Here is a 15,925-nt window from a genome sequence, read left to right as displayed (position 1 = left end):
CAATCTGCAGGGATCTAAAAAACACTATCCACAAGCAGAGGACAAACTGTGGGAGTAAAAACACCGATGAAAAGCAACTGCTTGACTACAGGGGTGGAGGAGATAAGACTGAGGAGAGACTCTAAATGAACACTAGTGCAAATACCAACAACATGGAAATGGGTTCGAATCAAGAACACTTGTGATATCCAGTGGAATCGCACATCGGCTATGGGATAGGTGTGTGTGTGGGGGGAGAAAATGAACTTTGTCTCCAATGAATAATGCTTGGAAATGACCAAATAAAATAATGTAAAAAAAAAATAAAGACCCTTGTGTCCTCGGTTTTCATAAGTGACAGTAATAGAAATCTCAGTGCCTCAGGGTTATCCTTAATAGTAGTTTATCTTCCAGAGACCCTTACCTATTAAGTTCAGTTGGAATAGTATCCCTGGAGGAGGTGCTATATAACTAACAATTATATAGTGCTTACTATGGGCCAGGCATGGTGCTAAGTACTTTCCAATTGTCTCATTCAATCCTCACAACAATGCTGGGAGGTAGGTGCTATTATCATTTCCATTTTTTACAGCTGAAGAAACTGAGGCAAACAGAAGTTAAGTGACTTGCTGAGGGTCAGCTAGTTTTTGAGGCTGATTTTGAACTTGGGTTTTGACACCAGGTCTGGTTCTTTCCATTGTATCACCTAGCAGCCTCAAGATGGCTTGGGGATTATTTTGTATATATACAGTAAAGGTCACCAGATGTCTCCTGAATTTTATAGTAGAGGACCTGCTGACAGTGAGAGTTGTTATCCCTAGTTGTATTTCTTGGCCTTGAAAGACTTGTCACTGAAAAAATTTTAAGACTCTGCCCCTGGCACCTAATTCAGATATGGGTATGCAGTAATTCATTGCTCTGTGTTCTGAAAAACACTATGCTGGAGGCCTAGTGATCATGGATTGTGTTCAGCATGTGTTACCAGCTAAGGACAACCACTGCAAATGCAAGTGCCCTTTGCCATAGTCCCCATGGGTCAGAAGTCACTGTGGTCCTTAATGAGGTGAAGGTGATCTCTCCTATGAAGCGAATAGATCTGCTGACACAAGAGAGTATGGCATCTCATCCAAGGGGAATCTCTAGTGCAGAATAGTAGGTTCAACAGAATTAGGCCTGGTGGGTTTGGTAGAAAGTCTTACCAACTCAAGCTTTACTAGAAAGGCAGAGGGCCTTGGGTGGAAATGCTTCCCTTCCCATTCCCTGCCCCTCTGCTGTAAAGATTAAAATTTAGGGGAGATGGGGAGACTGAGGCAAGTAGAAATTAGTTTCTCTCCACAAGGAGTATTATATTTTTTAGAGGTTTATTAAAGGTTAAAGATTAAGAATATACAAGTAAGAAACATGTGCCTAGGCCAGAGGCCTAGACAAAATAACCTCACATCATGGAAGAGACGCCTCTGCTCCAAAGTCCAAAGTCCAAAAGTCCAAAAAAAACCAAGCCCCTTTCAAAAGCCTTTGAATCCACTTAAATACCTTCTCGATCTCGGCCCAGGTGAGATTACAAGGCATTCTGGGGAAGTGGAGCAAAGGCTCATGGGGATTGTAGTCCTGTATTCGAGTCTATTTTTTACACTGCCCAGCAGTCCAATGGGTGCGTATAGGGGGTAAGGTGGGCAGCTAATAGGTGGCAAAGTTGGAGGGGAGCAGAGCACTGGGGCCACACCCCTCCCCCTCTCTACCCTCTACACTTGCTGAGGACATTCCTCACTTCACCTGCCCCTCTGTCCAGCCCAGCATCCCAATGGGAGTGCTTTATTCCTCCCCTGTGTGTGGGGTAAAGGGGAAAGGACAGGGTGTACTTGGCACTTTGGCTTCAAAAGGTTTGCCATCACTGGACTAGAGGTTGTGGTGAGGTCAAAGTAGAGGGTTAGGAGTTGCCAGTAGAGTGATGCACCCAGGACCAATGGAGGTGGAAAGATTGCCACCTTTGGTGATTGGCAGCTTTCAACTCCTGGCAGAGAAGAAGGCCAGTTTTTGATGGAAGAAATGGTTTCCAGGGCCAGGATTTGTGAGTCACCTCTCAAGTTTGAGACCAGTCTTCCCCTGACCTTTTTGTGTGTTTGAGGGAGAAGACACCTCAGGTTTTTGGGGAGAATGGCTATACCAACTTCTTTTTTATTTATTTTAATTTTTATTAATCTTTACCGGCATTATTTGAGTAGGCCAGGGTCACACAGCAAGTGTCTGAAATGAAACCAAATTTAAACCCAAGATCTCGATCTCTCTCTCTCTCTCTCTCTCTCTCTCTCTCTCTCTCTAGCTATGCTATAAACTAATTGACTAATTTTTACCTTGTTGGTGGATTAATCCAGATCTTAAAGTGATCCTCCCCTCCATCCCTTGTCAGACTGAATGAGAGTTTAGGATACTTGGGAACAGAGTAGATGCTTTTTAAATTCTGGTGTTCTCAGCTAGTATGAAAGCTTCTTGATGGCGGGACCTGCTCTCCCATTTTCTTTGTTTTTTCAGCATTTAGCATATTGCATATCATGTCAGAGTGCTTGTTGATTAAATGCTGTTTGGACCTTTGTATCTCCAGTGGGTGGGGGTGGCTCAACCTCCAGGAAGTGCTTAATACATATTTATTAATTTGCACTGAATTGAGTGGACCTCCTATCAGATGAGAGATCTTTGTTTCATATACATAAAAGGTCCAGGAGATAAACTGAGGCCAGCAGAAGGGGAACCAATGCTAAATTCTTATGACCCTTCATGATCTTGTTCTAGTACACAGCATTATCTATTCCAAGACAGCTTTCTTGTGCTCGGCTCTATTTTGCCGGGCCGGAGCTTTTAAATTTGAGGTAGGCACTCGGGACAGTAGTCACAAAACTACAAATCCCAGTAAGCTTCACGACAGGTATTGGCAGTCAGGTATTGAGCGCCATCTTGTGAGCCACAGTCTCAGCAGGCTTCTTATTGGTTGTCTCCGCGTTCCATCTATCCTTAGAGCCGTCCCTCATCTCTCGCTGAGGACCGCTTCCTTGCGCGGTGCTCCCTGGGAATCGTAGTCCAGGAAGCCTCACGGTAGCCTACAGTTCCCAGTGGGCTTTGGCGTCGGAGGAGGGTTGGGGGTGGGGTGTTCCTTTGTGGAGGCTTGGCCTAGAGGCCGAGGAGGGGTTTGAGAGGAAGTTCCGGTCTCCTTAACGCTGGGTCGGTGACGGGGGCGATTGAGGAGGCGGCGACGGTGTAGCTGTCGCTGTCTCAGGTAAGGGATCTTGGCCAGCGGAACTGAATCTGGTCATGATGGAATACTCGGCGTTGGCCTCCGTCGATCCCCGGCCACTGAAGGTCCCTTTGCTGGGAGGCGTCCTGGCCACTGCCCCCTCCTCGACTGCCGGGTCGGCTGACCTGGAGAGGCCCGTGCGCACTGGCAGGGTCGACTTGCTCAGGAGTTGAACCAGGCCGCCAGAGCAGCTTCCTGGCCCACCTCTCCCCAGTGGCTGTAGCCAAAGGCAGGCGACGTAGTTGCCGTAGTCGCTGCTGCCTCGGGCCCTTCTGCTGCGCGAGGAGGCGAGGTTACCGGCCTAGTTTGCCCCGGGCACGGGCCGCGGCCGGTCCTGGCCTTCTGGGAAGCCGAGTTTGAGCCGGTGGGGAGTGCCGTCGCCTTCAGTCCTTGGTCGTGGAAAATCTGGGGCTGGTGGGTCTGAGGTCTCTGACGACTGCTTTCTGCCTATGGTGCGGCCCCGTTAGGAGGATACGCTAGCTTTAGGGGAGTTAATGGGGAATTTCAAACTCCTCTAAAGAAAGGGGGCCGGGCCCAGAAAGGAGAATCCCGATTTCTGGGGCCTCCTTTCGGGGCTAATCACATCTCTCTCTGTCTTTAACTTTACTAAGATGTGGGGAGGGGAGATCTTAGCTCTCCTATGATAATTTCCTTCTGTTAGCATTGTTCCCTGACTGGTAAACTGCCTGCCCACCTGGCCCCAGCACTCCAGGGTTTCCTTTCTGTGAGTTAGGGGAGATTCAGCATGTGTTGGCATCCAGCGCCTAGTTTCTTTGTCCCGTTTTTGGTTAAAAATGAGAAGGCACATTTATCCACAGAATGTTAGAGCCCTACTGAACCCTAGAGATCATTTTGGCAGATCCCATCATTTTCCTTCTTTCTTTTTTCTTTTTGGTGTTGTTAGTTTGTTTTTAGAGTTCGGTATCATTTGGAGAAGGGTTTTAATGGAATTTTGCACTATTTGTAGTTGGAAGTGTCAGCGTCTCGTCAGTTAATTTTGTATTTTAAGTCCCTGTTCTGGAAGTGTGTTTTTCCAGAATAAGAAAAGCATAGGTTCATAACCTAATAAACTCATAGAGTTAGATCTGTAAGGTACTTTAGCCATCATCTGGTCCAAACCTTCCATTTTTGCAGATGAAGGAAACTGATAGATAGGAGTAGTGACTTATAATTCTAAATTAAAACTTTTGCGCTCTTTGTGGATTATATTGCAAATTTTGGGGAAATTGTCAGATGTAGAGTTCTAGGGCCCAAATGATGAGAGCAGGAGACTTTAAAAGAATTTTTTTACCTGTCTAGAATTAATACTAAGTATTAGTGGGGACAGCTAGGTGGCTTAGGGGATAGAAAACTAGACCTAGAGACAGGAGGTCCTGGGTTCATATCTGGCCTGAGATACTTTCTAGCTGTGTGACACCCGGACAAATCACTTACCTCACTTACCTCACGTTGCTTAGTCCTTACCACTCTTCTGATTCTAAGATGGAAGGTGAGAGTTTAGAAAAAATCCTGAGTATTGGTTCCAAGGTAGAAGAGTGGTAAGGCCTAAGCAATGGGGATTAAGTGACTTGCCCAGGTGTTAAGACAGCTAGGAATTATCTGAGGCCAGATTTGAGCCTAGGACTTAATGTCTTCAAGGCTGGATCTCTGTCAAGAGCCACTTGGCTGCCCCAAGCAGGGCACTTTTTAAGTACATGATATCATGGGTTCACTTTTAAACTAGTGTGCTTGAATTTCTTATTTTCTTCTTTTTGTGCAATAATACTAATTTGGATGATTTGATTTTAATACAATCAAGACATGGTAATTGGAACTGAAGGTTTAGATAGTAATGCTTAGTGGTCCAAGTAAAGGACTGGCATTAGATGTCTGTGACATCAGATAGGGTTGTTGGCAAATGGGTTCACTCTGTTAGGTGGGTATCTTAACACAAAATGAAAATTCCTAGTGATTGGGGGTAGGGTTCTGTTTGTTAACTTCCCCCTATTCTTGAGTTTAGGATCTTAGAGTGTTATACTGCAGTTGTTGAACAGATGGTGGATTAGAAGTTAAACAAGAATGTGTCAAGGGACAAGAGAGATCAGAAAAAGTGTCCTTTGCTTAGGAGACAAGTGGAATGGAAGAAAATTAGGCCTTTCAGTGAACCTTAGTTCTGAACTCCCCATATTTTGTTGATTAAATTTAGAATCATTTTAGAACTGGAAGGAACTTCAGTTCATTTTAGTCCAACTACCTTGTATTATAGATGAGGAAACTGTCCCAGAAAGGTTTAATAAGTTTATTCAGGTTTTTTCACCTCTCAGTTTAATTTGTAAATGGAGAATAAAATTCACTTGAAAACCTGTGAAAATATAAAGAACAAAGATAAGTTCATTTTGTGGTAGATTGCAGTGAATGTCTTTGTGTTTGTTATGGAAGTAAAAATTGTATAATGATTTTATGCTTTAGATTCCATTTAGTTTAGTTTAGTTTAGAATACAAATTGGTATGCAGTAAATATTTGTCTTAAACTCATAGTAATAACTCAGTTATTACTCAGGCATTTATTAAATACTTGCTGTATGCCAGGCACTGTTCTAGGCCCTGTGACTACAAATGCAAAGAATAAAATAATCCCTACTTAAAAGCTTACATTCCAATGGGAGAAACAACATATATGAGTGTGTATGGATACATATCTATATATGTATATATAAACACCCACAAATATGCAAAGAATAAATACATCATATCTAATAATTACATATAAGCTAGTTTGGGAGGGAGGGTAAGATACTAGCAGTTAGGGGGGATCAAAAAAGGTTATGTGTAGAGTGAGCTCAGCTTGAAAGAAGAAAGGCATTGTGAGACAGATGAGAAAGGAGTGCCTTCTAGGCATGGTGTACAGACATTGCAAAAGCTTGAAGATGGGAGTATTGTGTTTAAGGAATAGAGTGATGGCCAGCATGCAAGGGGATTGGATGGACTAGAGCCAGATGATGAAGTATTAAAAAACTAAACTTGAAAATTATATTTGATCCTAGTGGCAATGGGTGGCCATTGGAATTTGCATAGGGAAATGCTATAATTACATCTGCATTCAGGGTGAGCCAATTTTGAGGCAGTGTGTAGAATGGCCTGGAATAAGCAGAAATAGGAAGACCAAGACTTATTAGGCAAGAGGTGATAAATGTTTAAACCAAAGCGGTAGCTTTGTGAGTGGAGAGAAGGGGCTCAATGTGAGAGATGTTGTACAGGTAGAAATAGTAAGATCTGGAAACTGATAATAGCTATGTGGTGAGGGATGGTGTAGATAATGGAACCTGGGAGTCTGGAAGGACCTTTAACAGAAATAGAGACATTTGGAAAAGGAGAAGAAAGTAGGTCAGTTTTGGACCTGTTTATCTATAGGACATCCAATTTGAAATATCTAATGGTTAGGCAGTGGTGATGTGGTACTGAAGTTCAGGTGAGAAACTGGGATTTGATATGTAGATTTGGGAGTCATCTTCATAGAGACGACATTTAAACAATGGGAGAATAAAGATCCTATACCTTGGGAGCATCCCAGTTAGGAATGTTCTTTAAATTGTACAAAGTGTCATTCCATTTTTAAAACAACCACATGAGTTGTGATTTAGAGGTTTATTCATGTCATTGTACTGAGGAGGAAAGTAAATTGGAGAGAGGTTAAATTACTACTCAGGATTAGACAGCTAGTATTGTTCAAAGGATCAAAGGCTAGAGGCTGGAGGAAGGGATCTTGGAGGCCAAGGCCAAGGCCAACTCCTTCATTTCACAGATAAAGAAAAAAAAAAGGTGAAATGACTTGTCTTCCCAGGTCACTCAAGGAGTATCTAAGCTGATATGTGAACCCAGGTTTTCTAGACTCCAGTGCCCTATATTCTCTGCCATGCTTCCTCTCAAGGACACCACATTGATTGTGAGGTACAAGATTTTGTGTAACTTTGTATGGTACAAGCTAATACTAACATGTAGCAGGTAACTTTGGTACTGATGGAAACATTTACCAATCAGTCTTTAAAGAAAAGATGTTTCCCTTTCCCTATCATTCATGTATTTATGAAATCATCCCAACTCTGGTAATAGCTGCGTATTTAACTTTTCAAAAGATGAGTCAGATTAATGGAGCCATAAAAATAGTGTTTTTGTTACCTTTTAAACATTTTAATTTTCTTTGCTAATTAAAGCTTCTGCTAAAAATTAATTTTAGATTTTAAAGACTTAAAAGATTGTTTATGAAAATACATGTTGAAGGTAAAGTATAATTATGCCTTAAAAAGAACATACAACCAGTGAAAAGTAATCAAGGAATACTTGACTCTCATTCTTAAAATAAATTAAATAGATAGTGGTATAGTAGAATGCCTTTATAAAGGGAGCTTAGTCTTTAAACAATATTTGGTTCAATTTTAATTGTCACAATGGATTGCTTTTTCAGAAGTTTTCTATTTGGTCATTTGAAACTAGCCCATAAGCCTATATTTTCTTTGATTCAGGAGAACATTTTATCTTTCTCATTTGTGTGATTTTAAAAATTACTAGATTGCCATACTTTCAAGGGGTATGTATTTTGCTCATTCTGATTTATTTCTATGTGTAGGAATGGCACAAGTACTGGACTTGGAATCAGGAACATCTGAGTTCAGATTCCAGCTCAGATACTGACTCTGATTCTGGGTAAAGTCATTTAACCTTTCAGCCTCCGTTTTCTCATTAGTAAAATGAGAGTTAGCTTTGATGGCTTCTGAAGTCTCTTCCAATTATAAATCTATGATCCTATTATCCTATGATTTTAAAATATTCAATGAATATTTTATCACCTCTCCCAGGAGAAATACAGATTTTCCCAGACTTAACAATCGGTCATATTCTACAAGTGCATTTGTGGGTTAGTTTGGAACTTGGAACACATTTTCTCAAAAAAATAACCTTAATAAAGGCTTAAATTAAATTAACTTAAATTTCTTAACCAGTGCATAAAAATTTGACTCCTAATACAGCTGAACTGCGACTTTGCCCTAATAGTACTACTCTAAGAACTCTTCCTATTTTCAACATTGTTTATATAGAAAGTTATATTCTCTCTAAGTCCAAGTTTAGAATGCATTTTTTCAGCTCTGGGAATAGACGATACCCAACTCCCCATTGCTGCAGGAGTCTTTCAGTATGCCTTGTTAATTATAATCTGATGCCACAGATGAGATAAGGGAAAGGTGAAGAATCCTATTGGAGGGGGTGATGCCAGTAGGAAAAATGGGCATAGTAAACCTTGAGTTGAAGGCTCATGGTAGCAGTGATTACCATTTATGACAGCCCTTAATTAGTTTGCAGCTGCCTATTTAGGGAGAAAAGAATTCTATTTATTGACAAAAAATGGAAAGAAAGATACAGAGAATGTAAAATCCTATCATATTTCTTGTTTTTGATTGCAAAATATCTTTTGATTTGGTAGGGAAAATGCTGCCTTGAAAAAGCTTTTTTCCAAAGAAGTATGGGTCAGAATCATACAGGGGTCCTTAAATGATCTAATGGGTGGAACTTTGACAACTGATTATTAATATCAAGTAAGCTATAAAATAGGGGAGATGTACCTTTACAATGTTCTAGCGAAGTCTAAATGGCAGAGAGATTCTTGTAGATGGTGAAGTTCTGCAGGTATTCTTGTTGGCAAAGATAGTGTCTTGATTGTGATAAAGGCCAAAAACATTTTGAAGTCACCTAATAAAATGAATAGTCACAGAAAAGAATTCAGCCTAACCATTCATACAGCTAAGAGAAAGAGGAATAGCTTTTGTTCACTTATCAGTGAAGAGCAGGCTGCTTTGACTTTGGGAAATTTCATGGTCCCCTTAATGATTCCAAGCTTCTTGAAACAAAAGTCTATTTTTTTGAACTGGAAAAAAATAATGGGTTGGTTATGACAGTAAGGGATTTGACTGGGAAAGTTTTGACATAAGTTTTGAAATTTTTTTCTAAAGCATTGTTATGTCAGAATGAGAAACCCTGTTAGGTCCTCTGCCAGCGTTTGCTCCCGTTGGGTTCCGAGGCATGCTTCATTTCTCTAGCCTATCTAAAATGTCTCAGAATTTATTCCCAGAGGCCTTGGAAATGAAATTGTAAAAGTAAGACAAAGGAATTTTTTTCTTGGAGTATTTTTCTGGTTTGCAGAGGGAGACTTCAAGGATCACAAAAAAGAAAAAAAAGACATGAAAACTAAGGAAGGGTATAGTTGAGAGAGGTACATTTGCATAGAATTAAAGGATAAGAAGTGACCCTGTACTAGGAAGCAAGATGAATAAAAACATAACTTTGTTGTTCTGCTTTTGCACCTTTTAGCTTTCCATGCAGTTGTTACCTGCTATATTGGTAGCTGCAGAAACTCAGAAATAATCATGTTTTCTTGGGGGAAAAAAAAAGATGCAGTGTAAGAGACCTGAACTAGCTGAAGTTCTAGAGGTGTATGGAGAAAAGAGAGTTTGGAGGAAGTAGGAAACCCTTTAACTTAATTTTTTTTATAAGTATCTCTAGAGCTCAGACATGTAACACTTGTGAATTTCTAGGTTCTTTTAAGTTTCCTAGTACTTCAAAGTTTGTCTACTTACTGTTTGTTTACCCTTTAGTGGAGGAGAAAACCCTTTCTCTAGTACTGTATTGCCTTATATGTGATAAAGAAATGGGATTGTTTCTCTCCTCTTCTATTTCTTTAGTAATTTCAATTTCTTCCTCCATTCAGGTGAAGGAAAGGAAGATGGCTTTCTTTATCTCTTTACTTTAATTAATTGTTAATTTGTCTGACTGCATTGACTGAATTGGTCAGTTGACAAGCAAAATTAAATCCCTTATTAGTTCAGGTACTATAAGGAGCAATACATTTCCCTTGGATATGATCTGGTTTGGTCTCCTAAAAAAATGGCAATAATGGTAGCCAGCATTTATATAGCATTTTTAAGGTTTTTGAAGTACGTTCCTAAGACTGTTTATTTTGGAATTTTGCTTGATGTGTAAATGCTTAATAAATATATTAATATTAAGGAAAGTTCAGAAAACATTCTTATTAAATATTAGGGAATTAATGTCCTTGAATTATTGGATGAACTTTTTAAAATGAGATTATTGTTTTTCATGGTATAAAGTAATATGTTAAGTTGGTTCTCACACAAGGGCTCTTCTTAAAGTGGCTTTATAAATGAAACAGCTCTTAAAGGGAATTCCAGGTTTTATTGTGCTAATTGCTCTGTTTTTGTTTGTTTAGGTACTATTACCAGCATTTGGTTTAAAAAAATCCATTTATTGGGGCCCTCCCAACACAGGAAGAAATGTGGGGGGACCCTCGACCTGCTAATAGGACAGGCCCTTTCCGGTATGTAATTTAAAGTTTATAATCAAGAATCTAGTCTCAATGTGTATATTTTTAGATGCTATGTGAAAGATGTACAGTAAAAAGTTTACATTTGCTCTCCCATTGCCAAATTTACTGATAAACTTAACTCTTCTACATCTTGTGATATACTATTATCAGACTGTTGAATTAATAAGAGAATTATTTAGATGTTTATGTCCATTCTTATAATTCGAGATTTCTCACTATACAAGTATAGTCTTAAATTTGGGCTTCTCACAAATTTAATTAGATGTTTTCTTTGGGGAGGAACATAAGTATCATTTTCTACTCCCAGACTATTGAATTTAACTAGGAATACATTTTAAATGTCAAATTCCTTCTAAAATGATTATATAGCTGTAAAAATCTATTAAATTTTTTCCTCCCAATATGTTCTCTGTATTTTGAACTCTTATCTGCTATGTGCTTTTTCAGGGAGATAATACCTCATTTATAAAATATCATTTTTTATATAAGATCATCATTACATAAGATCATGTGCTCTCGTAAAGTTCTTTGAAAAAATACTTTATGCCTTTTTACATTGCAAATTTGAAAATCTGGGGAAAACTTACTGGTGAAATTATCTTACTACAATCCTATTACTCCTAGTTTTAGGAATCACTAAATAATAGGAAACAAGATAATAACTCACAAATAAATAAACTTGCTAGTATAATTATTATTCCCATTTAATAAGGAAACTGAAGTTTGTATAAGGTTTAAGTGGATTGCTCATTGACATAAAGCAATTAAATATTGGGCCTTCTAATTCAAATTATGACCTTTTTCCTACACCACACTGAATGAGAGAATTGGCTATTAGATGATTATTTTTTTCCCAGTAAGTTAACAGGATATTCAAAATCTTTTTTCCCCCTTCTCCATCAGTATAATATTATTGGAAACAGTATTATTACTACTTAGACTTCCCATTGTTCTGAAATTTTAAAAAATTCATATGATTCTCTGATCCTTTTTAGGATTAGTAATATATGTTTATCATTTAATAAGTTATGGTAGAAAAGCTCCTTTCCAAGCTTCAAATAAGAGCCAATTGTACTTATACCTAAGAAATATTTATTAAAAGATCCCTCTGTGCCTAGTACTTTGCTAGATGTTTAATAGCATAGGCTGAATATGTGCCTGCCCTTTAAGAGTTTATAATTCCTATTCCTGATCTCAAACAAAAACCCTATATAACTCTTATCTTCTGTCCAGTACTCAATGAGATGAATTCAGTAAATGTTAAGTACTAGACCGAATTATATGGATCTCACAGGAAGTGACCTTTAAGATGAAGGTGGTGTAAGTTTTTTTTTCCCCATTTGCTTTCAGTTAAGCCAATTTTGGATCAAAGGGCCTCGTAGCTTTAACTTAAAAAAAAAATTTGGTTGTTTTCATAGTCTTATATTTTGACATTTTTATACTTGTAGATCATTGCGAGAGCAAGTTGGATTATTTCCCAAATAAACTGCTTAATTAAGGTAGATTAGTTACTATTCAAAGTTATTGAGTATGTTTATGCTGCATTGTCCAGCACCTTCCCTGTCTTTGTAAAATATAGCCTAGTCATTTTTCTTTACCTCATGTTAACTGACTTAAATTTTAATTTAGTAGATGAGGAAACTGAGGCTCATTTAGTGTTTAAATGACTTGCTTACAGTCACAGTACTAGTAAGTATTGAAACTGGACTAGAATGAAGCATTAATATTTAGTTTACATTGAATTCCTATTATTGGATTAATTTTTCTAGAAAGAACACCTAGTACATTTCAGGAAATAAGATGTGTATTTTATTTGCTTCAGTGTAATTAATACATCAATTAGAGGAAGTGTGAGGGAGTGGATATAGAACTGACTTCAAGTTATTGGGACGATGTGACTCTGACCTGCCTGTCTGACACATAATGGTTCTATGACCCAGAGCAAGTCACTTACCTTTTCAGTCCCCTAAGCAACTTGTTTAGACAGTAGGGAAGATGAAAGTCCTTATGTGCTCAGGACACAGGAATTTACCACTCCAATCCTCTCAGATTTAAAGTGGCTCTTTTTATGGTAAACCATAAAGATCTGATGTAAGTTAAGTAGAATATTAATAGAAGCTGTGAGTAGTCAGTGTATTTACCCCAACAGTTGTTGCATTTGGATTTACTGTTCTAATTTTCAGGTTAAAGCAAGCGAAAGTTCCATAACGGTACCATCACAAAGGAGAAAGTTCCATAACGGTACCATCACAAAGGATAGTTCTTTAGAACTCACCTTTTTTGTTGTAATGAATGGCTTGGAAACAGTATTGTTTTGATAAGTTTTTAATTAGTGTTTTTTTCTTGTACTACATAATTTAAAGAATTCATTGGTTGTTTTGCATTGTAGTGGGATGAGGCGTACTGAGTTGTGCTTGAGAACTTAAGACTTGTGTTCTGCCATATAGCAATTACCTTTCAGCTTTCCTCGCTTTTTCATTTGCCAAAATTACTCTATTCTCAGATCATAGGTTAGGGGGAAAAAGTAGGATAGGTTTGAAAAGCTTAAGTTCAGCTGAGTTTCATCTCAAGTCCTACAAACTGGGAATGCTTTTTAGCATCATATTCATTTTTAACAAATTTCATTACAACAAAATAAATGTATAGATGGAATTTGATATAAAGGAATGTAACTTGGAGTACCTATGAATGCTTTATGGTGATTTAGGGCATACTCAGAATTGACATGTAGCCATGAGAAGTAGACCACTGACAAAACCTACCTTAAATAAAAAGCCTCTGATATATATGAGTCATCATGTTGGCCTTGGAATTCTAGCTTCCCTGGCTGTAGGAAATGGAAAATTATATAGCATGTCACCATTGCTAGCTTATCTGGTATTGCGGATTTTCCCTGTTGCAGGCCTGGGTGAAAGCTTTTTCTGCAGCAGTCATGTTGAAAACGTTGTGTTGACTTCCCTCGTATCCTGAAATGGGAGCATAAAAGTTTACTCCACCACTTCGTCTTAAAATATCAAAACATTGCTGTTTTCTGCAAATCTAGGACATTGTTACAGAACTCTGCAAAAAAAAAAAATTTTTTTTTTTTGGTTTACGGAAGAATGTGCTGTGATTAGAGAAGAATATGCTGGTGTGTAGATTGCAAACTCTGGACAATATGAATAACACTGTCTTTGTTTCTACAGTGGGAGCCAAGAAGAAAGGTTTGCTCCCGGGTGGAACAGGGATTATCCTCCTCCCCTTAAGAGTCATGCTCAAGAAAGACACTCTGGCAACTTTCCTGGCAGAGATTCACTTCCCTTTGATTTCCAGGGGCATACGGGGCCTCCCAATCCTCCCTTTGCAAATGTAGAGGATCATTCTTTCAGCTATGGAGCTAGAGATGGACCACATGCTGACTATCGAGTTGGGGAGGGACCCGGACGTGATTTCATGGGGGGGGATTTCCCTTCTGATTTCCAGAACAGAGATTCTCAGCAGTTGGATTTCAGAGGTAGAGAGATACACCCTGGAGATTTTCGAGATAGGGAAGGACCACCTATGGATTATAGAGGTGGGGATGGTACTTCTATGGATTATCGAGGTAGAGAAGCATCCCATATGAACTATCGAGATAGGGAAGCACATGCTGTTGATTTTAGGGGTAGAGATGGGCCTCCTCCTGATTTCAGGGGCCGGGGTACATATGATTTAGATTTTAGAGGCCGGGATGGGTCCCACTCAGATTTTCGGGGCAGAGATATATCTGATTTGGATTTCAGGGGCAGAGATCAGTCCCATTCAGATTTTAGAAATAGGGATATGCCAGATTTAGACTTTAGGGGAAAGGATGGATCACAAATGGACTTCAGGGGTAGGAGCTCAGGCACTGCTGATCTAGACTTTAGAGACAGGGATACACCACCTTCAGATTTCAGAGGTAGACATCGATCTAGGACTGATCAGGATTTTAGGGGCAGAGAGATGGCTCCCCATATGGAATTTACAGATAGGGAGATGCCCCCTATGGATCCAAATATTTTGGATTTCATTCAGCCCTCTACACAAGATAGAGAACGATCTGGCATAAATGTGAACAAGAGAGAAGAATCCACCCATGAGCTTGCAGGAACAGAAAGACCTCCTTTTGGCATCCAGAAGGGGGAGTTTCAGCATTCAGAGACAAGAGCAAGAGAAGGAGACTCTCATGGTTTGGGCCTTGAAAATGAGTCTCCTTTAGACTTTCGGAACAATCAGCGCCCTCTTCAGGACCAAGACAAAACACCTCAAATCTTTGCCAACAAACAGCCACTTTCTGGAGGTGAACAACGATCAGATTCTGGTCTTGTATTTAAAGAAGAAGTGGGTCTGGATTTCCTTGGCCGCCAAGATACTGATTATAGAAACATGGAGTACCGTGATGTGGATCATCGGGTTCCTGGGAACCAGATGTTTGATTATAGTCATAGCAAATCTTTCCCAGAGGGAAAAATTGTCAAAGATTCCCGTCAGGACCTTCAGGTATGTGAATGGAGTGCATTTTGGTGCAATTAGTGTTATTGTTATCCTACAAAAGAGAGGAGACTAGTAGTATTTTGAGAGAATGGCCTTAGGCTACCTGTCTATATCCTCTCAAAAAAACCCCACCAAAAATGGTTTTAAACCATTAGAAACATTTGTGTAATATGCATCTTAGGAAAAGTACAGGTCTACAGACCCTAAGTTCAGTTATTCCATTATAATTGTAAGCTAGTTTCTATGGTTCAGATTTGATAATATGGCAGTTCTTTTAATTTTATGTTAGAAATCTAGTATGACTGTTATTGACATCTAGATAATTCTTTCGTTTTCCAAAGTTGACCATTCAGGAAAAGAAGAAAGTTTAGCCAAAAACATTCTTTTCATTACAGTGTTAGGAATATAAAGGGTCTGGCCAGAATTTTAAACGTTTATTAATAAAATGAGGTGAGAGGTGAGAGAGAGAAGAGCTATAGATATGTTTTCCTAGAGGAAAGATTAACCTGATTAGGATTGATTCTTCATTTGGCTGGCTAAGGCCTATATATTCTTGTTGCAGTAGCAACTCAACTCAGCTGTCTCTAGCTCTATTAAGTCAGACCCTGAAATCAGCTCCCACCTCAGTTTTTCTAACTTTCTCCTAGCCCACTCACTTTTACACCTCATGCTTGTGGGCCAACTGTTGCCTTTCCTCCTTCAGTAGGGGCTCTCAGGGGACATTTGCCCTACCTTGTCCCCTACCTTAATTGCTGGCTTTCCCACTGACCCCAGGGGGCACCAGAACTTAAATT

General features: G+C 39.2%; 1 protein-coding gene and 1 long non-coding RNA gene across 9 annotated transcripts in view; one reads left to right on the top strand and one right to left on the bottom strand.

Annotated features, from left to right (window-relative positions):
- The first annotated feature begins 3,109 nt into the window (after window positions 1-3,109).
- Window positions 3,110-15,925, top strand: part of RBM6 (RNA binding motif protein 6) — a 101,503-nt gene continuing 88,687 nt past the window's right edge. For 3 of the 8 annotated variants that reach the window (XM_007499881.3, XM_007499879.3, XM_007499883.3), the window contains exons 1-3: window positions 3,110-3,247; window positions 10,521-10,628; window positions 13,823-15,137. In XM_007499881.3, the coding sequence (XP_007499943.1) occupies window positions 10,585-10,628; window positions 13,823-15,137 (1,359 nt within the window). In that variant the 5' untranslated portion in view covers window positions 3,110-3,247; window positions 10,521-10,584. Of the gene's footprint in view, window positions 3,248-3,544; window positions 3,680-10,520; window positions 10,629-12,608; window positions 12,729-13,539; window positions 15,138-15,925 lie in introns of those variants that run through there. The other 5 variants (XM_056805040.1, XM_056805041.1, XM_056805042.1 and 2 more) reach the window with 5 other exon arrangements.
- LOC107649683 (uncharacterized) lies at window positions 5,530-12,728 on the bottom strand. The gene is made up of 3 exons (XR_001623732.2): window positions 12,592-12,728; window positions 8,860-8,986; window positions 5,530-5,606 (listed from the first exon to the last, which is right to left on the bottom strand). It is a non-coding gene; the product is annotated as an uncharacterized LOC107649683 (long non-coding RNA).

This window comes from Monodelphis domestica, chromosome 7 (assembly GCF_027887165.1).
Source record: "Monodelphis domestica isolate mMonDom1 chromosome 7, mMonDom1.pri, whole genome shotgun sequence".
NCBI classification, from domain to species: Eukaryota; Metazoa; Chordata; class Mammalia; order Didelphimorphia; family Didelphidae; genus Monodelphis; species Monodelphis domestica.
Note: the sequence above shows the minus strand (reverse complement) of the source record. Positions and strands in the feature narration are given on the sequence as shown.